The sequence below is a fragment of the Contarinia nasturtii genome, unplaced genomic scaffold, assembly GCF_009176525.2.
Source record: "Contarinia nasturtii isolate CC-2019 unplaced genomic scaffold, AAFC_CNas_1.1 Cnas_scaffold_78, whole genome shotgun sequence".
NCBI lineage: Eukaryota > Metazoa > Arthropoda > Insecta > Diptera > Cecidomyiidae > Contarinia > Contarinia nasturtii.
Window position 1 is genome coordinate 4,983,658 of NW_022197436.1, and position 27,935 is coordinate 5,011,592.

Genomic DNA, 27,935 nt, shown 5'->3' on the forward strand with positions numbered 1-27,935 from the left:
ATTTCTTCCATTTTGCTATTGAATTCAAATTTTTGTATATTGTTAAGTCTCTTTGTTATTTTTTTTGGGAGGAAAAAGAAGAAAATGAGTGGCAACAGTTTAACAAAAATTCGATGTATGAGTTCCTTTATATAATTAAAATCACTATCATCACGTTGCGTCAATTTTTTTTCTCTTTCATATATTATCCTGAACTCATTTGCTATATGCTTCTTTTTAGTGTTCTACGTCTAAGTGGACGAAAATGAAATCCAATCTCTTGTCGTGTATTAAAAAGTTAGGCACTTGTTAAATCAATTTCATTTATACAACTAGAAACTTTTAAGTTTTTCTTTAATTAAAATCATTTTACATTTTTTTTGTATTTATTCATAATGTAGAGAAGAAGAAGAAAAAAAAATAAGAAAAAAAATAATAATAAGAGTAATAATAATATAATAATAAAAAAATGAAGTACAACGTTTGTTCTTGTAAGTCAAGATGTGCGTCAAGCGAGTTCAGTTCAAGAGCTTATGGTTTTCTTTTAGCTGATTAGACTTTTGGCACATTGAAACTCGAATTCAAAAATTATAATAAAAATGGTACTTGAATATTAAGCATAGAATTTATTTCTTAAAAAAATAGAATTCATTTTTAAAAAATACAATTTAAATAATTCTCTTTTTCCCTTTCTATCGGTCGTCCTTGTGTTTTGGATCAATTGTCGTTCAATATAGATTTTATTTGTTTAAAAAACTTTTCTGGCACTTTGTGACTTTTTTTTTCATAATCTTCATCAATGTTTGTTTCTTTTTATTTCCTGCATTTCAAGCTTACAAAAATAGATATATAAATTTCTTTTATTATGTAGTACATAAAATTTGCGTGTTGTCCTCTTTGAATAATAAAAAATAGACGCGTCCACAAATGATTCAATAATTTCAATTTCTTGACTGTCGATTGTTCAATTAAAAAAATAAATACTTTGATATGTTAAATACAATAGTTTTCCATTTTGGTAAGGAAATTCTCTCCGAAGACAAACGATACAAAATTTCTTTTCTTTTTTTCAGAGGAACAACAACTGAGTTAATTTGCGTGTATTTTTTTACAAATAAAAATTCTTCATTGTTGCGTTTTCATTGAATTCTCATTTTTTGGCATTATAGTTTTTCTGCTTTTTCGGCTAATCGTTTGTTCTCTTTTTTTTGGTTAATTAAAACACTGCTAAATTGTGAACGTGTGTTGTTTGTTAAAAAAAAATGTAAATCGTTACGTTTTCATGATTCCTAATATGGAAGTATATATTGTTGATTAGAAAAAAGCATTTTTAATTCGTTTTGATTAAATGTATGTGTTCGTTTTCGTTTTAAGATTTTGATTTTTATCGCTTTGTTTTGTTGGTGCTTTTAATTTGCTATATTTTTTTTAGAAGAAAAACCATTCGACTATGATGCGTGTATGTGTGTGATTGGTTTAGTTCTTTCGCTCAATGGAATTAAAAGATGTTGTTACTTTTTGGCTTCCGGTTACGCGCTTGATACTCGTTGAACTAGCCATGGTAGATACTGATTTGGTGATGCCGCTATTTATAGACATTTGGGACAGGTTTTCTGTCGGCAACTCCATTTGAACGTTCGGCGATAAATTTCTTTGGAAGCATTTGGTTTCATATCTAATCGAAAGGAATTCGTTTCATCAATAATACGATAATTGTATTTGTAATTTGATTTTATATGGCACAATAAATAAATGAAAATTATATAATGAATGGCAATATATCTGTTTGTTGTTTTGTTTTGGTTTTTTTTTTTCATATCAATTACGTTGCACATTTGCTGTCTAATTACTACAGAACCGATTTTTTTTTTTTTAAAAGAGCTTTGAATAGGTGCAAACATTTTCAAGACCAACAACAAAAACCACATTTTTTTAAATGGGAGATAAATGTCTGAATGCGTAACAATATTCAGTATAATGGATGAATGCGAGTATGTAAAATCAAATATTGCGGTTTCCATTCAAAACCGACAGATATAACAATAAATTTAAATTTTGAAAGAAAAAACAAATTTGGATTTGTTAATTTTAAGGCCAACATGTGATTTTCGATTAAACATTCTCGCTTCTTTAAGGCACATATAGAATATAACATGTATATATTGATTTCATTTGAAAATTACATTCAATATTAACAAAAAGCTGGTTTGAAGCTGGTCTAAATGTGTAGAACACAAAATACTGACCAAACAATATTGATTCCATGCAATCCCAACAATTTCTCTTAATTTTACAACAATGACAATTTTCCAAAAAAAAGAAAAAAACGAAAAAATAATGTTTAAGACAATAACCATGAAACCAACATTTGACATGCGCTAATGAGTAAGATCAGAAGCGCAAACATTCTGTCCCATAAATTGCAATCTTCTTCGATTCTACCAAAAGAAAAATGGACACAATGGGGAATCATTTATGCATGTCCATTTTTTGGTTGTCCATAAAATACATACACCAAGAATATTCGGATGCAAATTTCTAAGATTTATATGTGTAAAATGAGTATTACCAATGCCAGTGTTAGAAAGCATTTACATAAAAAAATGTTAGTATGTTTTAACAAAATCAGCTTAAACATTTATCATACAAATCAAATGAAATACATTTAAGCAAAGCGATTGGAAAGCGTTAGTTGATTTCGTATTTCTAGGTTGGTTTCGGATTTTTACGAGAAATTAAAAAAAAACAAGCGGTGACATTTTTTTTTATTTGTTTGTTTTGTCTCCTAAGACGTTCGATTTGTACGTGTATTTTTGTGTGTGTGTGTGTGTGTTTAAATGATCGCGATTAATGATTTTACCTTGTTGTAAAACCCTCGTAGGTTTGTTCTGATTTTGATTGGTCATTCTTATTCGTTTCACTTGAGAATGGTACTTGTTTGAATGTGCTCAATGGAACCACGCCACTTTTGCCAAATGTTTTCTCATGTAAATCTTGTACACAAGCTTCGAGCTGTTTATTTTTTTCGCTGTGATCATGTCTAAAAGTCGATGTTAATAATGGTGACACTGGTGAACCGTATATATTATCTGAGTGATAGGGCCGTGGCGTGGCATTTCCTGTCAGTACGGATCGATTGAAACGTGATGGAACCTCTGGCGGTGGTGGTGGCGGTGGAAGATGGTGTTGTTGATGTTGTTGTTGGTGTTGTGGTTGTCTATTCGGATTGAAAGTGCTGTATAAATTACTACTGTTCGATGAATCATTGAATCGACTATTGCTGTAGACTTGGTAATTTGGCAATGGTGGTGGCGGTGGTGGTACATAATCATCATGATCACTATCGTCCAAACCGTGGATGGCATTTCGATGACGATATTTTGCTTGTCGAATGGCACACAATTTGTTTCTTGCTTCTTCCAATTGTTTTTCCATCTTAATAACTTCGGATCGTGCATTTATTTCCTGAGCCATACCATCAACCATACTTGTGTTTATCTTAAGAATATGCTCTTCTTCCATATCGAGCGCTTGTTGGGCGGCTCGCACCAAATTATCAGTTGATTTAATAACAGCATTGCCAGCCGCTTGCAAACGTCGACCGGTTTCTGAATTTGGATCCGATCGCACTTTGCATGCAATCAAAAGTTGAGCTGTCGATGCAGCTACTTGTTTAGCGGATGATATAAGTACTTCTTCGGTGCCTAAACCTTGAACAAGATTTTGAGCAGCTTCCACTAAACTGTGCGTTGCAGCAGCAACCAATCGGGCGGCCGAAATTAAACCTTCCGACCATTGACCATCGTCTGAGGAAATATGCGGTGAACGTGCCACTTTTCCTTGATCAATTAATTCTCTTTGGGCTGCATTTGCTGCACGTACCAGTGCCGATGATGCAGCCATAATACCACGTGCCGCTTCCAAAATCATTTCATCAAATTGTAGATTATAGTCGGCTTCCTATTCGAAAGAATGAAATTTTGAATGAAATGATTGTACAAGGCGAACAATGAACATTGACATGGAATTAATGAAGAAATATTCATTGAAACAGATGATGGGAATATGATGCAAACAACAGAAACGATAATAATATGTTTGATTCCTGGGTGAAAATTAAAAATAACAACCAAGAATATCAAACATATCTCATCGTAACCATTAACACTCTTGTAGAAGATCCCATTGGAGCCTGCCACTTTCTTCCGCTGTAATAATCTTATAATGATTTAAAGCAAAAAAAAAAAATTTAACGCACCTTTGCTTCAAGTTGTCGACGTGGTCGAAGGTTGGCCAATTTTTTGGCGGCAGCATCAATTGAAGCGGCTGCACCAAGCAGCTCATTTTCAGCAATAACTGTTGGATCCTCGGGATCAACCCAATCGGAACCTTTCAAAAGTTGTGCCATCGCAACTAAATCGGTAACATATTTTGCAACTTGTCTCGATAGATGCATTCGCTCGTCGGCATGACAACCGCGTAAAACACCTTCCAGCAATTCTTTGTATGATGTTGCAACAGCTGTACCAGCATTCAATGTTCGTTGTCGTAGTTCGGGTGTTTCGGCACAATTCCATGCAACTGATCGACACACGGCCAACATTTCCGATATGGAACGGCGACCCAAATTGGCCGCTGCCACGATATCATCTTGAAGATTTGATGCACCAGCTGCAACTGCCTTTGCTGTTGCTAATGTTACATTTCTTGTGACACGAATCAAATCTTCCGGTGTGTTTGGTGGTGTACCAAGCAAAACTGGCGATTTAATCATCTGTTTTTGATTTTGTTAATGGGTACGCGCACGATAGGAATAATACACAAACGAAATACATTTCAATTAATATTAATGCAGATGAACGTGTCATATATATTTGAATAACAAAAAAAAAAATTCGAACAAGAAATAATGCCAAATGTATTGGAAAGAAATTTACCCGAATCTCTTGAGAAATTGCTTCGACAGTTGCTTCCATTGCACGTGTTCCACGTGTATGCTCGTCCTCGACTGCTTTTACAGTTTTTAGAAGTGATGAGACATTGAGAACCATAACCTACATTTTAAGTTGGTAGAAACTTATACTCATCAAACCAAATCTAATAATACTGATGTGTATATGTGTACGTGAACTTGTTTTATGTTTTATTTTGCAAAATTTTAAAAAATCAAAATTTCCAGATGAAAAAAATTCTGAAAAGAGAATCACTTCCGAAATCGCTTCACAAGTAAAAAAAAACAATTGCATAGGCTATTATATTGTTTTCTTGTATTAATTTAGAAGAATTGATTAGGTTGCGGCGGCTAGTTTGAAACTACATACTGCACAATAACCACAAAAAATAATATATAGAAAGTGTATATTCGTCAGAAGGAAAACCCGTACACTGTTAAATCTCAAAGAGATATAAACTACAGACAATGTGCTTCTTGTTATTTTTGTATTGTTTTTATATGTGGTATCATTAGAGAAAAAAAAAATTATATAAAAACTTATCAAATAATAATCAAATAGTCAAGCATTCTTCCACGTAAGCCTAGCAGCATTCACGTTATTAGTACAAATAATCAATAGTAATGACACACAAGCAATATTTTTCTGTTACTTACCCGTGCACTTTCTTTTAGATCTTGCATGCATGGATCGTTAACCGGCTTTCCGGCCGCATTCTTTGTTGTATTGATCAATTCGCCGAGTGCCGATGCAACATCTTTCACCGCATTTATGACCATCACTTGTGATTCAGGTTGATTTGAACCAAGACTGCATGCGCCACGTTTTACAGCATCCGCAAGTTGAACTATAAATTAAAAAAAAAATTATTTCATTTAATCGAATGAATACATGTCAGTGTATGTTCGATACTTACTAATGGTTGTAACCGCATTTTGTGCAGCATTCGAAAGTTGATCTTGTGAACCAGCCGCTCCGGCCACCAACACTTTTGTATCTTCAACCAATGCTTTGGCCGTTTTCAAAATGTGCTCACGATGATCGGCAAAATTGCCATCATTGTCTGAATGCAAAGTGCCGGCCGTTGCAAACATGATTGTTGTATCTAAATCGCCAATGATACCCGATACCGTATTTGCAGCATTAATACATGCTTGTGTTCCTCTTGATCCAGCTTGGAGAGCGGCCAAAACTTGTGACACTTTCTCCGATACACTTCGAGCCGATGATGAAATTTCAGTCAATGAATATGCATCGTCAACTCTTGCACCGCTGCTGGCTTGAATCAATGTACCAATCGATCGTCCCAAATCTTGAACGGATTGTTTGATACGCACTGCCGAATCCGATGAATTGGTTACATGCGATGCACCAATTGAATCATGAGCGAGTTGTGTATAATGATGTGTTATATCAACCGATGGTTGTGCCAATTTCGATGGATCCAATGCAGCCTTGGCATTCATTTCATTTGCCAACCGGGCAATTTCCTTGGCACTTTGTACCATACGTGTTTGATAATCAACAAAACTGGTGCTCACCGTTGCATTGAATACCGATTGACGTTTATCGGTGATGCGTGACATTGCACGATAAATTTGCTCCATTAAACCGCTTACGATGCCACTCTCCGTTGACAATTTCTCAACGGTTGTATTCAATTCTTGGATAATTTCACGTGTATTATCGACAGCATCATCGAGACGACCATGAAGTTGTGTTGCCCGTGGATTACCGCCAGCCTCTCTGGCCACTTCAACCAATTCACGTGAACTTTCAACCACTGATCTCGTTTGATCGATCAACAAAATTTGCTTATTCGAATGAACAATGTGTGAACTAGCACCGATTGCACTCTGTGTCAATGGTACAATGTAACGTGAAATTTCGGTAACAGCATGTCCCAAACTTTCGGCATTACGTTTGGCAGCCGATTTAATTGGTTCAAGTTTATCGAGCAATTCGGCCGATGCGTTCAACATTTGACTGGTGAATCCTTGTAAATTATTGTCTTGACGCTTTGGCAAACCTTGTACACCAATCGAAATGGAAGCTGTATCCAGATCACGTGCACATGTATTGATCGTTTCGAGTACATTATCGCATTGAGCTTGTCCGGGTGCCTTTTCACGAATACTGTCCACTAAATTGCGTACACTATCCGAAACTGGTTTACTACGCAATGATAATTGTTGCCAAACGGCTGGATCTTTTGGAGCGACCGCTAAAGATTTGACGGCTTTAACCATTTCAACGACACCATTGACAACACCACGACCAGCATGCAAAATTGGCTCTTGGGCACGATAACCTTCATCGGATATCTTTGCCGGTATCGAAATGAATTCCGGTTGCGATGCATATTGACACAACGAATTTACAGCTTCCAATAATGGTTCAACGTATTGAGCACGTGACGGTGCACTGTATTCATCTTCCAATGCTTTGACTGCAAAGAAAACGAATTTACACAAGAATTAGATTGTTTTACTCTTTGGACGGGGGACAGATATTTTACTTTTTCAAAAATAAGATTTATTTACCTTGAGCAACTAAATCGGCGGTGGTGTTGGCCACCGATTTTGCACCTTCGATGAATTCATTCTTTGCAACTGGATTCGATGTGTTCAAGCTGGCGCGACGACATACAGTGCACAAAAATGACGTTTGCTTAGCGACGGCTGTCAAAGCAGTAATCTTTTGCTGTTTGGTTGTATTCAAACTGCTAACAATGTCGCAATTTTGACGAATACCCTGATAGGCACGATACAATTGCGTCTGATCAATGATACCTGGACGACCAGATGAGCTGGTTGGATGCGAAACACCAATTAGATAACTTGCTTGTGCGGCTGACTCAATTAAACTGCGAAGTGCCTCCGAAACTTGATTTACTGAATGTCCGAATTCTGTGTCAGCATTCTTGGCCTGATTGCATGTGTCGGATATGGCAATGCCCAATTGACGTGATTTTTCCGTGGCATTTTCAACACATTCATAGTAACCTTGATCGTTTATGGGTTCGGTTGGATTATCCAATAAGGGACGAAGTGCTTCAATCGAACGAATGGCATTGTCGCATTCTTTTTGACCTGCATTAAATGGAAAAACAATACAAGTTTTATTGTAGATTTTGTCATTTTTTTTTTCTTCGCGTTTTGATTTAAAACAAAATATACTTACATGGAGCCGCTTGTGTTGAAACGTCTACCAAATAATTGATGCTATCGGTAACAGTTCGTGATGCTTGTGATAGTTGACCCTTTGCATTGACTTGATTTGGATCGCTTGCAATGGATTTTGCTGTCGACAGTAGAGATACCGATGTAGCCGAAACGCCACGCAATCCATTCATGATGTTAGTTTGTGCAATGGTATCGATTGTTTGACCGGCCATTTCAAGTACACATGATAGTAAATCTTTGTAAACAACGCTATAGTTTTGCGACACAACCGCAAGCCATGGTGGGCTTGAGTATGCTTTGGCCACCTCACCGCTGGCCTCATTCAAATTATTTGCGGCCGTTCTGAGCTCATTTTGGAGTTGACCGTACGACTTATCGGTTGGTGGATATTCGCCCAAATTGATGATTTCACTTAATTCGTTGACATTCCGCAAGGCATCGTCGACTTCACGTTGGCCTGGCAGACATTCAATGCAATTTTGAAGAGCGTTCGTTACATCGCGAGCACATTGATGCAATGTTGGACCATTTTCTGGGTTATCCAATGCTTGTTGTGCCTCTTCCATTACACGAAGCGTATTAATGATGACTTGATCGGCCGATTCGATAATATCAGAATTGCCGCCGGTGGCAATAACACCACGAACATTTTTCGTAAAATCGCCCAATGACAATGCCAAATCACGACCAGCAACACCAGCATACATGCGTTCTTCCTGAGAAATGGCTGCCAAAAGTTGCGAAAGTGCCAACGAAACAGCTTTTGCACTCTTGGTCAATTGCTGTGATGTGTTATCGGATGTTTCATTTGGAAGTGGTCGAAGTTCTTTATTCAAATATGATGTCCGTGTATCATTCAATACATTACGTAGATTGTTAACACAATCAATGGCCGAATCAAGCTCTTGTCCACTACATGCTTCACGTGCACGACGTGCGGCCGAACCCAATTCATTAATTGAATGATTCAAATTCATGGCACTGTCCGAAAGTGTTTGCGATGCAACGTGATTCTTAACGGTTGGATAGAATGCACGGGCCGATGATGCAACATTGTTACCAGCATCGATGAATTGTTCCGAGATTTCAATGAGATTCAATTGTGATTTTGAATCGTTTGGATTGACAATGGAAGTTTTAACACCATTGACCAACGATGGAATATACTCGGTGGCAATGCCACAATCTTGCATCAATTGTTCTTTTGTATGTGAATCGTCACTGTAGGCGATCGCATTGTGTGAAGCCGAAATACATTGTGTCGCATATGATGCAGCATCCTTAGCGCAATTTTCTAAACGTTGAATAATTTGACGCTTAATGGCCGGTGTGTTTGCTTTCGATGTGGTAATATCACGCAATTCTTCGGCAGCGCTACGAAGGTCCGTTTGATGAATTGTGTCATTGGGGCTGCTGGCGCATAGACGTGCCGCTTCCACCATTTTTGCCGTTGCATCGGCCAATTTTTTGGCAGCGGCCAATAAACGATGTTGTTCGCCTGGTTCTTTCTCTTGTTCGGCTTCACTTTTGATCGATTGAATCAATTGAGCGGTGACTTGACCAAGTACACGAGCCTGACGCACCATTTCCTGTGCATCAACGCTTGACACCAGCTTATCGGTTGTTACCAAAATCTTCTCAACTGGATTCTCATCGTCAGTAGCTAAACGTTCTTTCGATGTTTGTTTGAGGTAGTCCAACAAGTCTCCAAGTGATCGTGATACTTCTTTTGCAGCGGCCATTAGGTCACCTTTCAATTGTGGACTCTCGCTGGCAAATTTACATGCATCGACCAAATTCGAAACACTTTTGGCCACTTCACGAGCAGCTGCTTCGAGTGAATCGCGACAACTGGCATTTTGAATGGTTGGTGCAACGACCTTTGTGCATGCAACCAATTGTGATGTGGCCAATGCACATTGACTTGCCGCTCCAATCACTTTGTTACGCTTTTCGTCATCGTCGCATTCGGCCGCAATTGATTTGGCACGAAGAACCAAAGCAGCAGTTGTATTTGCAACGGCTTTAGCTAATGCCAAAAGCATATCGTGAATGTCACGATTTTCGGGTGTTTCTTCGCCAATTGTTGTTAAAACTTTGCCACTTGCTTCGCCAACACGACTGGCAGCATTCAAAAGATTTTGACGTGGTTCTTTGCTTTCGGGTTCAGCCGCTTTCAATAAATCGCTTAATGCATTACACAATTTACGTGCCGTATCCAGCAATTTATTGCCACTATTGTCGTCGTCCATTAATGCGGCCAGCAAACGAACCTCTTTTGTAACTTCGGGTATGCTTTCGGTAATTTGTGAAACAGCTTGACTGATAACTTCATGATCAACGTCATCAGGCTGTGTAGCAGTCACAACTTGGGCCGTGGCAGCATTTACGCTTGCTATATGAACACTGACCGCATGTTTTGATGTGTCCAATCTATTTTCACGCCATTCAATCGAATGCATATCGGGTAGTGGCACTTTGGTTAGCAATTCTTCTTCTGCTATACGAATTGCTTCCTGTCCAGCCGATATGTAACCAAAAAGTCCACGCTGTGGCTCGGAATGCACGGTATTTATTCGTGTTTCTTTAAGCTATAAAAATTTAAAATAAAAATTGTCACAAATCAAGGTTGGTTTTATCATGCCTTAACCAATTATAAACTTATTTCGAATATATTATGTACAATGTCTTAATCTATTCACAGTTATTTATTTACAGTGGATGATTTATTTTATTCAATTTATTCAGCAGTGTATTTTCAGCATCTTATAATTAAGGTCTTGTGTGGGTTTTCAATACTTTTATTGGAAAATATTCTGTACATCGATAAAAGACGTGCTTAATAGACTAAAAATAGAAAAGATTTAAAAGAAACTCACCGTTGGCGGTTGATGTGCCATATTCACTTGGCCAATGAATGCTCCATATTGAATCGATTGAACTTCTTGATGAACGTATGGTCTTTCACCTGAATTCAATATTTTTTTTTTCATTAATTCAGGTACGTAGGGCACTAATAAAGTTTCTGGAATCGGGTATCCCCAGTAGATTCCGATGCAAGTGCTTACGATAGTTAAAAAGTTTCATAATTTAAATGAAAAATTGCATCAGACATCATCTGTCAATTTTTATTCATTGTTTGTTTACACGCGTCGCAAAATTTTGTCTCTGCCAAAAAATGAATTTGAATCGTGGGCATTTTCGTGCAATGATTTTTTATGATTTTCGAGTAGGATTAACTCAACAACAGTGTATCGATCGACTTCATTCTGCTTTTGGCGATAAAGCCCCATCCAAATCAAGTATTTATGACTGGTATAATGAGTTCAAGCGTGGGCGCAATACTCTTCACGACGAGCCTAGAGAAAGTCGTCTAAATACAGCTGTTGTACCTGAACACATCGATGCAGTACGTAACATGATAATGGAAAATCGTCATACGACTTACGTAGAGATAAAGGCATGCCTTGGCATTACTGCCCCTAGCATACATCAAATACTACATGAATATTTACATGTCCGGAAGCTATGTTCCCGTTGGATCCCACATAATTTGAAAAAAGAGGAAAAAGACAATCGTGTGAAATGGTGCAAGGAAATGCTGAAGAAATATGAGAGAGGTGAGTCAAATCGTGTCAACAATATCGTGACAGGTGACGAATCATGGATATATGCCTACAAATCAGAAGGAAAGGGCCAGTCGACTGTTTGGGTCTTTCAGAATGAGGAAAAACCAACAAAAGTTGTTCGTTTTCAATGCCTGAAAAGGTTTTCAACGCCTGAAGAAGCCTGTTTTGAGCTTGTCATCTACAGACTGGAAAAATTGCTTCTCCGATTGGTTTGTGCGCATGAAAAAGTGTATCGATGCTCATGGAGAATACTTTGAAAAACAATAAAGTGATTTTTCAATAATAACTATTGTTTTCTATTGGAGATTCCAGAAACTTTATTAGTGCCCCTCGTATTCTAGAATGCATAAACGCATTCATATTATATTAAATTTTACTCACCATCTGAAGCGCGAATAATGGCCGGTTTGGCCACTGATTCCATAACAACCTTTCCAACACGATTCTCTTCACATTGAAGAAACGTTGCCCTATTGAAATCAAAACAAAGAACAAATTTTTGTTTATAAATTTTATTTCTTCTTTTTTTTTAACGAAACTGAAATAACGGAAGAGAATTGTTCTTACTTTGATGGTGCGACGCTTTCTTCAACCATAGTTGAACCTTCGTCACCTTCAAGTCCAAAGTGGTCTTTGTTTTGTTTTTTCTTTAAAATGATATCGATGTAGCCGGCAATAAGTTGGACAATTTGCTCGGCTTCGGTTGTTTGAACCGAATAGTATTGGTCTGCATAGTCACCAAAATCCAGGGTGAATGTATTTGGTGATGCTCCCCATCGACGAACCGTGGTTAATGGCCATGTTTTCAGAATTTCTTTGGTACGTTCATCCAAACGTAAGACGGAGCTTTTCGTAACGCCCAACAAACGTGGCACCAGCTTATTTTTGCCATGCATCTTTTCTTTGACCAAGAAGAAGGTAACGCCATACGTCGACAATTCACGTGCGGTCTTTGTGTACAAAACTTTTGCATCTAGCTCAGACAAACCGATATGTTTTCGATGTTCGGAAAACACTTTTTTCTCAATATTTTTGACGCGAGAGTACGATTGCGGCAAAAATTCTTTAAGGCTGTAAATATTTATATATTTTTATTTTAAATATCATTTCAGTTTGATGTAAACATGATTATGCAACGAAATTTTGAGACGAAAAAAAAAACAAATAATATCAAGGACCGACAACGAGAAGACATCGTTTCGATTGCTCATCAACTAGTTTCTATATGAATGATTATTTGTTTGTTGTTGTTTTTTTTTCTTCATTCAAATGATAATTTATTTGTTGACATCGTTTTAAATTAGAATTTATTACTCACTCAAGGAATCCTGATTTGTGTTTGCTTTCGATGTAGTCGCCAAATTGAATTTGTGCTTGAATGCCGGCAAACTCGCAAGCTGTAATTCAAATCAGAGATATTGATAAGCAAAAATATGTCCGTGGAATTGACGGAATCGATTTTTTTTTGTTGGTGTGAGTGAAAATGAAATGAATGAATGACATGATATAAAAATGTACCTTTTTCTTGTGTAACCGGATGGGTGCCATCCAAAATTGCATCTCGAGCTTGAACGTATAACAAATTTAGTTGAACGGGATCTCTTGAATCGATATTTTGATCGGAGAAGAAGAATCTACGTTTCAACAAAACGGTTTCCGATTCGTCGATGCCTTGTTCACGTAATGTTTTTCCTATATCAACCCAAACGACTGAAATTTCGAAAAGATAAGAGCACATTATTATTTGCATTCATCGTCCACTTTTAATTCAATATTATATCTTGAGAGTATAGCGACTTTTTAGGCCCAAAAAACTGTTGAAGTTCTGAAAAAGTCAAATGGATTTCCAATCGAACAACTACATATCTCTAATTCGGAATTACATTTGCAAATCGGAATCGTTGTTAGAAGAAGTTAAACAAAATATATAAATCGTTGTGAAAAAATAACTCTCTCATCAATTTAAAAGCAATTTGAGCACTTGCGTGTTATTATTAATCAAAATTGAAGAACTACTTCATGATAAATGCACACTTTAATATTGAGTACATATTCATATATATTCAATATTCTAACCGTGTTTGGAATTTAACTTTTTTATATTTCAAAAAGAAAAACAAAAGTCTACTGTAATTCACTACACAAATGATAAAACAAAAATATCTAATTGTTAATGGTGTTTAAACTCACTTTCATCATCTGTCTTCAGTTTTTTTCTTAAACTTTCCATTTTGGCATCGCGATCTTTTTCCGCAAATTTTCGGCGAAGCGTCAATGTGCCCGTTTTATTGTCCGGCAAATTTTCATTTTGTTGATCGTTTTCCTCGCGCACAAGACCGTATTCCTCGTGATTTGTGATACCGATTTTTGTGCAAATTACAACCATCAATTGTGATACCGGTTGTGAATCATCAACGAGAATGGTTTTAACAGCACCATCCAACATGCGAACACGTAATGTACGCAATTTACGACGATATTCGAGCACATCATGATTGCGAAGCAAATAATAGCCTAAATTTCTACCCGATTCCAACCAAACCCCTTGCTTGTTATCATCATCCGATAGAAAAAGACCATATTCGGAGGCTGTAAATGAATTTCATTTCATTTGTTCACTTAATATTCTTGAAATGCGTTGCATAAACAAAAAAAATTAAACTAAAATAAACAAATTCGAAAGAACTTACGTTTCCCGTGAATGGCTTCAGCGAATTTCTCTCGTATTATTTTGCAAGCATCGAAAACAGTAATTTGTGGATCGAATTGAATTGTTTTAGTAACAGCACCACCCTCAAGGCTAATTTTCAGGGATAGTGTAGCCATTTGTGCCTTTAATCAAAATCTGAAACATTTTTTATTCTTATTAATTTAAATGTCTTTGAATAAATTTATTTTTATTTTTTTTTCTTTGATTGGTTTCCCTCTTCTTCTACTAGATTATCAAAAAACTACATTTGAAAAAAAATTGGAATGACTATATTTCCGATGTATTATGAAACAATAAAAATCGAACTATTTCGAGAGATAAAAAATTATGAATAAGTCAAAATAAACAACAAATCAGCCATGCGTTCGAAACAAATCCGCACATTCACACTACGATTCTTACCGTACCGATTTCACTCGATATTGTGTTCACATTTTCACGCACTTTACGATTTCTTTCGGCTCTTTACGTTAAAGTTACGTTTTAAACTTTGTGAAAATTTGATAAAAAATGTAATTTAATTTCATGATTTCGATATTAAAAAAAATGGTCCGAAATAGGTTTAATATCGAAATATTTTGGAATAAATTTGTTTATCCATTTAGAATGAAATAATTTATCACAACTTTATAAAACGTTGGTGATGGTCTTTTATTGAAACAACTAGTTATTAAAATCAGTTTTACGGCCATGAAAATATGTTAAACTGAACAAGTTAACACTTTGTGATAAACAGAATTCAATATAAAAAAAATTCCATCTCTTTTAAAAGATTCCAAGTGAGAAAAATATATTTATATTTTCTGTTTGGTTTGTTGAAACCGCGGAGCTCGCCGAATTTCGTGTCTATTCACTTGAACGGTTAGGCCTAGAATGACGTGTTTCTAAGGATGATAGTCGGCAAAATATCAAAGTGTATTTTCTATCGGGGCTTTTATTTCCACCGGATTTTTCCCCTTTTTTGGTGATTTTGACGCATCATTTTATGTACGCACCATGCACAGCATATACAGCGTTTCATTTCAGCAAGCAAAGCGATGACATCTTGCGTTCGTTGAACGAGAGGAAAGTGAAAAAAGGGGGAATTTTTTTTCTGAAAAAACGGTACATTATGGCTTTGTTTATTTGCAAGTCTATGTTAAATGTGTGATGCTGCTGCTGATGCTTATTTTGTCCTTCCTCTTTTTCAACAAAAGTTCACAGTACGGCTGCGTGAAATTGGTGCCATATCATGGTATACAATGCAAAGAGCATTTTGCTTTGATTGTGTACATATCGAATCATCTGAAGTACGATATAAAAATACATTACGTTCGATTATTTAATCCGAGAATTCACTTGGAATAGCCTCTTTTGACAAATCATATTCTTTGATTTCGTTTTGTTCTTCTTCAGCAACTTCTGTATCAATTCCACCCCCAAGACCAATTTAATGCCATTCACTTGACAATGCCGAAGCAATTTTTGAAAATCGTTTGATATGCGCTCAAACAATTACACGCACACGTACACACAAATACTCAAAAATTCGCATGCATGCACGCACGCACGCACTAACAAAAGAAACAACAACAAAAACAACAACATCTCGGATGCCTGCCGAGCAAACTTCTATACGTCGTTCACATTTGATTATCTATTAATTGTTTAATTTCAAAAATTAACTATCACTTGTTCGGATTATTCCAATTACATTGAACTTGGGGGGTGAACTTAAGAAAAGCAACGTAATCAGTATAAAGTGAATTGAAAATGAAGATCATCAAGTCATTTGCATTATGGAATAAGATGGCAATGATACTGAAACATTTTCATTCACATTCGATGAATAAACACAAATCAAAAGTAGCGCAAACAAAACAAATTAAAATCATTTTATTCTAGCATGCATGTTGCTTATGGACGGAATCATGCAATTCAGTCAGCAGTCAGTTCCTATCAGCCATTGGGCCACATTGCATTGCATGACATTTGTTGTAATTATTTTGTGTGTGGCCGACACAATTTTCACGACACAATTTGAACTCTGAACTGATAACTTCGGTTAATTTTCATTTCATTGCCAAGTATATGTATATACAAATACATGGGTTCAAAGTGTACATTCCGTACAAATGTGCCCATGCCCATTCAATTGCATGCATTCCTTAAATGCCATAGTAATTAAGCGACCCATACACTTCGATGAGTGAATGGTACTGCAACACAGCGACTTTGAATTAAAGAGCGTCGATTGTCGTTTGTAAAATGATGTAAGTATTCATAACGCAATTTATTAATGAAAGAATTTGTTAGATTCCTGCAAATTACGATTCTTTATTCATTAATGCTGATTACTTGGGCCGCGCTAATGTGCATTTTTACCCTCTTGCGATCTAACGAGCTTTTGTCAAAAATTTATTTATCGCAATTGTTTTCACTACTTTTTTTTATCATTATACTTCGTATGCCGCCTATTTTTTAAAGTGGTGTCGTTTTTTTTAATTCTTCATTCTATTTCGCCTTCGTTTTCGTTTGCTAAAATAATATTTACATAAATTTTATTGGATGTCAAAAATCATAAGCATTTTTGAACCCTTGTACACATGTAAAGAACAGAAGCATCTTTGGTTTCGGTTACTGCTTACTTTGGATATTACTACTGTGGTTGTTGCTATCGCTTCGAACTTTTCGACAAAAGCAGATAGGGAGCGAAACGCATAGATTTATTGTTTGTATTCTAATGGCATCGAATCATAATCATAACCTTTGCTTTCGTCTATTTGTGGGGAGCACACACAAAATAAATTACAGCTAGCGCCGAAAATCCTAGTACATAGGTTCTGAAGTCGCGACACTTTGGCGCCATGTATAGTTTGACAAATATGTAATAAGAATTGTTCTTTTGCTGCTCTTTTTGTTCGGCGTTTTTCCAAAAATGGAGAGAATGGTGCTACTTCTTTTTTTGTTCTCTCGATGCTCGTTTCCCCCATCGTTGCCATCTCATGCCACTTTGAATTGTATGTGTGTGTGTGTGTGTGCGTGCGCGTGTGTGTGTATCTCTCTGTTCACTAAATGCTTTCAATACCATTTTTTTCTCTGTTCGACAAAGAATACGTATCGCTCACATTGTATGAATTGGTGGAAAATTTTCATTCGGAAAACACACACGGTAGATGTGGAGCAAAAACATAGAGAGAGAATAGACGCATTGCCAGTAGCAAGAGTATATTATGATACGTTCACATTCGGCTATTTCGTGTTCGAATATCATCTTAATTATGGTTGGAAGCAAATACATAGATGCGAATGGATGGCAAAGCGCATGCGCCCATCTCGCAAATGATGCTGTATAAATACTTGCTGTATGTATGTCTTTAATAAATTGGGCATTTGTATTTTTATGTAATAATACCATTTTTTTCGCTCTTTTTCACTCTCTTACTCAGTCTGAGTGCTGTGTGTACCATTTTCTACTTTCTCTATGTATGTAACATGTACTAAATGTAGTTCGGAGCCACTTTAACTATTAACTGAAACACACAAACGACCATTTTTTTTAATAAATTAAATCAACTCTGACAAACAAATAAAACAGAGATAAAAAAAAACGTCCAATAAATTATTCAACTTTTCGTTTTAAGTAAATTGCCCGATGGACAACGATCTCAGCAGTATCAACGGCATCGGTAACGACAACAGCATTCCAAGGAAACCACACAAATAGATGCCAAATTTGGTGGTTGTGTTACTCACCGAGAGGGCAGATATCGATAATATCACCGCTTTGTATTGATGCAAAATATGAACATTCACCGAACCAAACCGGAATATTCAGAATTACAGATATTTTAAGATAGATCACCCCAAAATTAAAATTTAAACAAAAGAAAAGTAGTTTCTAACATTTTGATTTGTTTTTATCCGGCAAAATCATCAATCTGAAAAATCTGCATATATTTTGACGGAATTTAAATTGGAATTTGTTTTTTTTTTAAATGAATGAAACATGAGCATTAAGCATTGAACATTGAGCATCACCATAATGGTTTAACTGCTTCAACATGGCACATATTTAAAACGAAAAAAAAAAAACGAAAAAAAAAGAGTTTTACGTATTTGGTGAATGTGATGCTGTGTAAATCGAATCGAAATCGATGCAAGGTTTCACTTAATCTCCCTCTATATCTCTGTTTCTTTCTTTTTCATTGATGTTGTGTTACAACAACCACCTACATCGATACACAAATCTATTGATATTAGTATCCAACGGTTTTTGATACTTTGTAAATATGTCCCATTGGTTTGTGCTAGAAGTGCGTAATTTTATGCCATATTTTAAATTAAAACAATTCAACAAACAGAAATTGAATGGTCAATCTGTGAAGCAGCGTGTCATATTGCGTTTTGCTTATGTTTTTTTTTTTTTTTTTTGGTTTCGTTGAAATGATCGTACGGTTTTGTTCGTTGAAATGCGGCTTAAATAAGTCGATTGATTGTAATGTATATGCGTGCCAAGTTGCCACAGCAAATCATTTATGAGCGTTGTTCCCAATTCGATGTGTCTCCCTTTCGCGCACACACACACACACACACACACACATACAATTCAAAGTGGTCAGATGCCGCGCGCGCGTTTAACGCAAACCATTGCCATTTTGCATGCACCGTTCGCTTCTAAAAAAAAAGTGTTGTCTTCAATGCACGAGATAATGATATATGTAAAATCGATATTTCACGTGGCTACACACAGTTTGACGAGAGAAAGAGCGCTTACTAACGACTTTTTTTGTGTGTGTTTCGTTTGCTTCTATCTATTTTCTGTCACGATTTATATGACGATATGCAATTTGTTGATGCGTCTTTGACGACTTCGATGTTGAATGGGTGATTGCAACATTTTTTTTTCTAAAGCAGGGTGTGCAAAAGAGAGATAGAGAGTGTAAATGTATTTGTGTGTAAATATGATATCTGCGAAGTACAATGAGACCAGAGCATGGAGCAAATAGCACAGATGGCATTTTAATGAAAACTCATATATGCAAACTACTGAATGCTTCTAAATATGTTTAAATGGCATCCATTGTTGATTTTTTTTTATTTCGTCGTTGTTATTTGTTGGTATTTCGAGTTCCTCCTACACCGTACATTATAACCAACACATTACCAAATCACATATTCGTTGAATTACAACAATTTGTGAGTGAATTTTTCTTCATTTCTCTTAAACTTATGAATGAAATATTGAAGCAGTTTTTTTTTATTTTCTTTGAAATAATCGATTTGTACACATTACAAAACATACATACACATGGGCATATGGGCGATAAAAAAAATTCTTCCTGCATTGAAAATGATTTTCGGAAGTTGATATATGCACACGTACACACAACTCAAAAACGGTCAAAAACTAATGTAAACACCAAAAAAAAACTTAAGTGCTTAAAATAAAATACCTGTGACAAACATGTATATATAGCGGAACCAGAGTCAGTCGACGTTTTATTTGACACATTCATCAAAATAGCAAATGTTATGTTTTTTTTAGAAGAAATAAATACACATATATTTTGAATACACCAGAACTGAACAAGAGATAAAAAAGAAAACAAGAAGTACCAGCTTTGCTGACAGCTAAGGAAACAAAATAATAACAGCCGATTTCGGAGAATAAATGTTAACAGAAAGAAAAAGAATCAAAACAAAACAAATTACACCTCGACGAATTTTACATGTATATTGGCTGTGAAATACGGTATGGCTTTATATTCTATTTTTTATTTCTATTTCATTAATGAAACACTAAACACAAGTGATTGCAAAGCAACTTCGACTGAGAATAGACTAGTTAAGAAATCGATTTTACCAGGGAATACACAATTACTTACTACGGCTGTGCCTGTGTGAATGTATGTGTGTGTAAATAAATATGCATGTATGTCTGTATGTGTGTGGAAGTACCAAAGCCATTGTCAATGTGTGTGTGTGTGTGTGTATATTTCATTGAAAAAATAAAAACTGTAGAATCGGTTTGTATACACAGTTTGCAATGTGGGCATTATTCAAAACGGCAAAAATTATCTGAAAAGAATTCGTTATATTGCAATGTATTGTTTGTATTGGACATTTTACTCATTTACACTGTAATTACAACACATTTAAAAGCAATGAGATCATTGGGGTTCATTTCTCATACACATATTTTCAACTGGTAAATTCAATTCAATTTCAAAAAAAAAACCGCTGCCTCGCCTAATTAAACTAAAGCTGGCACCGTGATTGATGGCTATCGACTCTGGGAACGATATGCGTCAGTGTGAATATCGATATGTTTGAAATCGAATTGTGTAAGGGATTTTCATAGTAAGCCATGTCAAAGTGCGCAAGGAAAACAACCGAAAATGAACAAAAAAAAAACACCGAGTTCTTTTTCGTAATGAAAATAAATAGAGAATAACTCTCTGGCGCTCCAAGATTCTTTGCGTACGGGATATTTAACTGTATGTTTAAATGTATGTAGGAGCTTGGGCTTCGGTATGAATACGCTACTATGGATATGAATGGATTCGTCTTATTATAGTGCCAATCGACTGGTTTGTTTGAAGTTTACATATTTCATTTCCTTTAGCCTACAACAGGATTCTATTTTTAAAATTATTCGAGACTTTCAATAAATTTGTGTGTTGTTTTTGTTGGTTCGCTGCTCTCGCTCTCTGTCTTTCTCTTGTTCTTTCTTCATTTTGCTTCTGTTCTGCTCTCATTAGAGGTTTGGTACAAGTACGCGCCAATACGCGAACGCTATTTATTTATGTCAGAGTTTTGATGTGATCTCGTCTCCGCAAATATGAAAATGTGTAGCAAAAGGTGTTGTGTTGTTTGAGGTTTTTAGATTTTTAGGTTTCATATGTCCGTTTTTGTTGCGAATGACATACACACGTCGAAAAGACGTTCCGTATGCGTAATGAATCACACAAAATCAAGAACAAACATACACACACACACTAGCACATCATAAAATCGTATCGAACACATCAAAGCACCATCATCGCGCCGCGCGCCGACTTTGCCTCACCGACATTTGTTGTACTAAATGGTTCGATTATTTTATCATTTCACGCGTTTATTTTTGATTTTTTTTTTTACTATGGAACATTTCGATATTTTTTCATTCTATCTCATTTTTATCTTTTTAATGCCATTCCAATCGTCATATGTTTCTTTTTTCTATTTTTTTTTTTTCAAATTTCAACCATTTTATCATTCATTATGATTCAGATTTATCACACATTTTAGCATTTCTATAGCAATTGGCTAACGATAAAAAAAAAATCTATGTAGAATGCACAAGATGGCTTACGGATCTTACTCTATTGCAACATACCAAAACTCAAGTGGGGACGAAGAGGTGATGATAACGCACGGACAACAACACATATGATTTTTAAAATGCAATTTTTTCCAAAAATCACCACAATTTTTCCATAAATTCACAAACAATTTGTTAAATAATGACAAAAACAACGTTTTCAAATCGATGAAAAAATAAAATGAACGCGAAATGTGTACGTAAAATATATATAAAAAAATTTTACAATTAAAAACAAACACTGAAAATAAAGTCACTTTGTACACTATTGCAGACCGAAAACAAATAAACTTCTGTTGTAACGCAAAATGAATGACACACGCCCTGTGTGTGCAATTACTAAGAATTCATTTCGTCTCGATCGTTTCAACATGTTTTCTCTCTTTTTTACGGTTCGCTACGTGACATCATTTTCATTACATTGAATTGTGGCGTAAATGAGATGGAAATATGTGTTGTATGGTTGTATTTAGATGAGATAATGTCATAAAATTACGAACAACATTACCTACAGCGCCACAAAGCTCAACGCATTGTATTTCAAACAAATGACTTTTCAACATAAAACTACTCAAAATACATTTAGGCGCTTATTTTGTATCGGTTTAAATTCAATCATTTTTTTTAAATAGTCACCTGGGCCATCATGAATATAAATGTGCACCATGCAAATGGTTTGTTTTTATTCAATATTGAATTGAAGACGACGAGAAAATAAACCATTGTATACCATACACGCAATTAGCAGAAATAAAAGCAGGCAAAACATGAAAACGAATCATTTCAATGGATGAATGGATGAGTATCATTTTCAATCATGCTTTTTGACGAAGTATCCTTTTTATATCCATTGTTCTAGATATTGATTTCATATACGTCTTTACACGCTGTAGAATCACCTTTCATATATTTAATCAACCTTTTCTGCATTCATTTGTATTATTTTCTACACATAATATAACTAATTTTGGTCCAGTCGGATAATTCGATTTCATTGGCACGTGAAAAAAGGTTCAGTGAATTTTTTCGAGAAAATGTAATTACTCAATATCATCTGGTTAATTACTATAACCAACTTATGGATATAAATTCATTAATTTAAATGAATTCCAGAGTATTTTTCCTCGATAAATCTTTCATTCTCGAAAAAGTTGGGAGCAAATATGTTAAGTTTGAAATTTGATCCCCTGAAATTATGCGTCGAATTTAGTACAAACCACAAACAATTCAAATTTGAACATCCAATTCACTTCAACCTGACACATCCGAGTGATATTCACACCGGCTACAATGTTGAAATTCGTCAATTTTTAAAAAGAAAAAAAAAACCATCGATTCGGCTTTAAAAAAACGCATAACGATTGAACATTTTGTTGAAAGAAGAAAGATTTTCCAGTAATTTGCTCCAGTAGAAAGTAGGAATTTTCATTCTTTTCAAACATGTTGAATTTATTGGCATATAAATATAATTGAATTTGTCATCAATTTATTTGCGCATTAATTTTTTTTTTGTAGATTCTATAATAGATTAATTGCATTCAATTTCAAAATATGAATTTGTCTTAATTATTATTGTTGAATTCGAAAACATTTGTGAATCGATTGATCTAAAATTTCGCATTTTTGTCACGCGATGTGTTGCAATCAACAAATAATTTGAGAGTATCTCAAACGAAAACCACATGTTTATAGTTTTCTTAGAACAATACTTAGTACGTCAGGAATTCATAACACTGCGTAGAAAGAAGGCAATGATCGCAATATTCTATTAAAACTCACTGACATTTTTTTCATTGCAGATTATTACTTATAAAACGTTTCATCAATGGATCGCAGAGGCTGATCCAAAAATAAGGGTATGAACACCGAAAATTGGTTGAAAAATGCAAGTCTTGACCACAGCAATGAAACGACAACAACAATAACACATATTTTTACTGTCAAAATTTTGATGTCAAATGGTGTCGACATTGGTGACGGTATTTTGAAACAGACTGTGTAATCCATATTCATCGTATATGATCCTATGTAAAGTTCTATACTTGATCTAGTTCACATTGACGGTTCAAATCGTTTATGTCCACTAGCGTGGACATGGACTGTGTGTTTCTTCTGTTACATGTACGTTGTAATGGACAAGTATAGTAACATGGCGTCGTTCAAATAAATTTAAAAATCCGTACACTCGTGTCGACACCATCTAGCACGGTAGTAGGGATTTCATTGCTGTGGTCTTGACGAGCTCATGAACTCTGACACCAAGAAAAAGAATCTAAAAACAGCATTTGATTTGGAATTTAAAGAAAGATGTGGTGAAAAATATATCCAAATATTCCGTCCTTGGAACTGTCAGCGTGGCGAAAATAGATATTCGATTACGGAGGACGATATAAATTTGGAAGACATGAAATTTTGCCTACAATTCCTTCGTCGCTTTGGTCATTTAATCACCAAATTGAAACATTCATTTTTTTGTCGTGCAAATTCCTTGGTTTTTATCGAATTTGGAAAGAGCCACATGGAAACAATGACTGAACTGGAAAATTCATTTGGAAAAGTAGAAATTGTTCGTTTTTATAGTTACACATTGAACAGTCGACTGTCGGATCTCAACACATGCTTTCCAAATTTACGCCAATTAGAATTGTATGACTGTCGAGTATCAACAGAAAGAGGATTCGAAGCTCGTTTTCCCCACTTGGAAAATTTGACTATCAGAGCCGGATCACAATTCGAATTTGATACCAATTATAAAAACATCGAAAAAGAAAATATATCTGAAATATTACGATTGAATCCACAAATTCAGAGCTTGCGTATCTGCAACGGTTACTACGATGTTATAGATGCGAAGTATTATCAAAGCGTCTCCAAATATCTTCTACGGCTACGAAACCTGGAAATTGATGAAAAATTTAATTTTTCAATCTTGACGAGGAAACCGAACAAATTTTTATTTACAATTTGAAAAAAATCGAAATCAGCTACCGTTCCAATGAACCAATTGAAAAAATTCCATTCGAATTTGATGCTCTAGATGAGCTCGTATTAAATTCGTCTGAATTCGTTATAGCGTTGAACTATTCTTTGAGCCACATGATCATTGATTTTGTTGGTAAACAGAAATCACTCACCAAATTAACGTTGAAGTGCTGTGGAAAGGATGGCCAAAGTTATTTGAGCAATCGGAGCAAGTTAAAATTGGCATTAGCATCGTTAATTGAAGCCGACTTCGAATCTTGTACTTTTGAGATTGAAGAAGTGATCAAATTCTTGAACAAGTGTCCATCATTGAAGAAGTTTTCCTTCACATTGGACAAAAGTGACCAATATGACTACTTGAAGCAGCTTCTGGACAACAATAAATGGTACATTTCGCATAAAGATCGCTGTATCGAATTGAAACGTACCGATGAAAATATTCTTTCAGCTACACACAAAGAAATTATACAGTGAAAACTAGATGGCTTGATCTTTTAAGAAGATCCGCATTAAAGAGAATACGTGAGATATAAAGAGATCGTGAGCTACGGTGTCTTGCGAAATATCTTACATATATAGTGCACCGATATAGTATAGATATCGACACTATTTAGTGTTATTTCTATATGTTATGGACACACTGCTTTAGATATCCTTACGAACAAGTTAAAAGTATCTCTAAATTAACCAGATCAATTTTGATCACCTTAAAAACTGTCAAAGACTTAATTAAATATTCTTTCTCTAAGAATAAGATGAAACTAAAAAATTGAATATTGAAATTAATTTACTAGCATTTATTATATAAATAGTGTTGAATTCAATTTGGCAAACTGCATTATACGTCACTCGAAACCTGTGTAATTTACCGTAATATTTTTTCCTCCCTAATTTTCCGTGAAATTAACTTGCCATTTCATTTTTCAAAAAAAAAAACCGCATATGTAGTCGACATTTAGTTGTACACATGAGCAAAAAGAGGTTGACGCAAAAATATAATCGAATGCTGAATTCAGTACATTATATAATGCAGTTGCTAAAAGGATTCGTTATTTTTTCAGTTTGCACTGTTTTTTTTTTTTTTTCATATATTTTGTAAAGAGACAAATTTCTGGCCAGTTTCCAATAAATGTTTTCCAGCATTCTGATTAAATTTCGATTTTTTTTATTTGGATGTGCATTGTTTCAATTTCATTCTGAGTTGTTTGACAAAATGGAATACAAAACCATCAAAATAGTAAAAAAGACCATACTGCTATTGTTTGTGTAATTGAGATGGCGAGGGGTTCGGTTCATTGGCCATTTACTATTTTTAATTTCTTTATCAGCTTTAGTTCGAGGGCCCAAGAATGTTTATACGTAGGGTCTCATTTTTAAGAAGTAACCCCAATCATTAATCTCGCCGATGAATTGTTTAGTATATACATATAGATCGTGAGCCATCAATTCTCCAGATGCAAATATAGAATTAAACTTTTATTATTATTGTTAGCTGAAATATTATATTTAGGCATAGAGCAGAATAATATCCATTAATTCGGGTTGCCATTTTTTCCATTTGCCTCGATGTCTTATGTGTTCCATAAAACTTCTGTCGTTGTTTACAAGCGATTCACTATGTGTTTTGTGTTTATTTAGCAGGAAAAATAAGTTTCGCCAAACTGACAAAGAAATTCGGAATCGAAATATTTTCTCGTGTTTTTTTTTTGTAGTTGAATTTTGACAAACAATAGTCGAGCAGCAAAAGAAGAAAAATAGTTTTTATTGCCTTTAGAAAAAAAAATTGATTCAAATCTATTCACAGATCAGCGAGAGGAAAGAAAAAATAACAACAACTCGGCTACCCTTGCTGAAAAGGAAGCAAACAGAGATAAATATACGCAAGAAAAAGTAGCGAGGCAAAGTGAATGTGCGCGCGAGTAAGCAAGTGAACGAGCGTTCGATTCAAATCTCCCTCAGAATCTCTCATATGGCGCGCGCCCGCTAAGAACCGAAGCAGACAAATTTAAAAAAATTCGAATCCCTCTTTCGAACGATAGAAGATTCGTGCAATAAAATAGTGTAATAAAGAAAACAAGTGGTGCCGAATAGTCGGCAATTGATGCCAATAAATAGTCAAGTTTTTGTTTGCCGCCAGTGAGACGCATGTTTAATTCCGTATCTCTCTTTCTCTCTCTGAAAACTGAAACAGAACAGCAGCATCATCAACGGAAAATATGCATATAACAACAATACACATAATACGCGTTTGGATAGTATAAAGCAAAAACATTTATGTGTATCCAAACAATGGCGAACGAACGAGAGAGAATAAGAGAAAGAGAGAAAACGACCGGAGTACGAGTGAATTCTGTTAAATCTAGCATGCGACCACTACCATATATATATGTACGGTGCCATGGCATGTCACAACATATCCTCGCGCCACTGACATTGGTGTCGCCGCCGCTGCCGCCGCCGCCGTTGTTGATGCCGCCGCCAGTGTAGTCGTGTTTGTTCAATTCAACATCTCCAAAAACTGACTGAATCGAAATCGTTGTATTGTTGCTACTTTTTCTTTCTCTCATCTTATTTATTAAATTAGTATCGGATGAAGACAGTTCGGTTCTCTGTTCATTGTGCTGAGTTGGTTCCGCGACGCGGTCACATTCACGCCAAACTGATAGAAGTTTTTTGATAAAAATGGACTCTCTTTACATCTTTTCCAAAATTTATATACATATCTATGTGTGATTCAAGATCATTCAACGATAACAGCTCGCATTTTTATCGCGACATACATAGTTGATGCGATGTATATTCCGAAAAAGTAAAACTATAAAAATATTCCACTCTTAACGCACCATCGAATAAAATGAAATTGTTCGAATAGGGAGAAAAACCAATTCAACTAATTTTCTCTCATAAATTTCAACGATGTTCATGCGAATTTTATTTGGTCTTATCATCATTATCAACAAAACTTATTCCAACATGCAATTTTTCATCTTCAATGTTCGAAATGAATTGTTTTTTTCCGCCTCAAACTTCAATCTCTTTCAATATCTCATTCTACATCAATCTATCTCTGTATTATATCTTGTCACTCATCACAAACATACACAAACTCTCTCTCTCTCTCTCTCTCTCTCTCTCTCTCTCTCTCTCTCTCTC

General features: G+C 35.3%; 1 protein-coding gene across 7 annotated transcripts; it reads right to left on the bottom strand.

Moving 5' to 3' along the window:
• Positions 1-585: 585 nt before the first annotated feature.
• LOC116338030 (talin-2) lies at positions 586-21,969 on the bottom strand. 7 transcript variants are annotated; one of them, XM_031763066.1, is made up of 16 exons: positions 21,816-21,965; positions 14,436-14,590; positions 13,936-14,334; positions 13,264-13,455; positions 13,064-13,142; positions 12,313-12,816; positions 12,127-12,215; positions 10,996-11,084; positions 8,115-10,707; positions 7,475-8,023; positions 5,848-7,380; positions 5,588-5,778; positions 4,917-5,033; positions 4,238-4,753; positions 2,840-3,939; positions 586-1,654 (listed from the first exon to the last, which is right to left on the bottom strand). In XM_031763066.1, exons 2-16 carry the CDS (start codon positions 14,569-14,571, stop codon positions 1,456-1,458), a joined length of 8,286 nt encoding a protein of 2,761 aa, XP_031618926.1. In that variant the 5' UTR covers positions 14,572-14,590; positions 21,816-21,965; the 3' UTR covers positions 586-1,455. The 7 variants fall into 7 exon arrangements, with proteins under 7 accessions (XP_031618926.1, XP_031618958.1, XP_031618967.1 ...); XM_031763098.1 differs by having other exon boundaries at positions 21,801-21,965; XM_031763107.1 differs by lacking the exon at positions 21,816-21,965 and adding an exon at positions 20,054-20,224.
• Between the last annotated feature and the right edge of the window lie 5,966 nt (positions 21,970-27,935).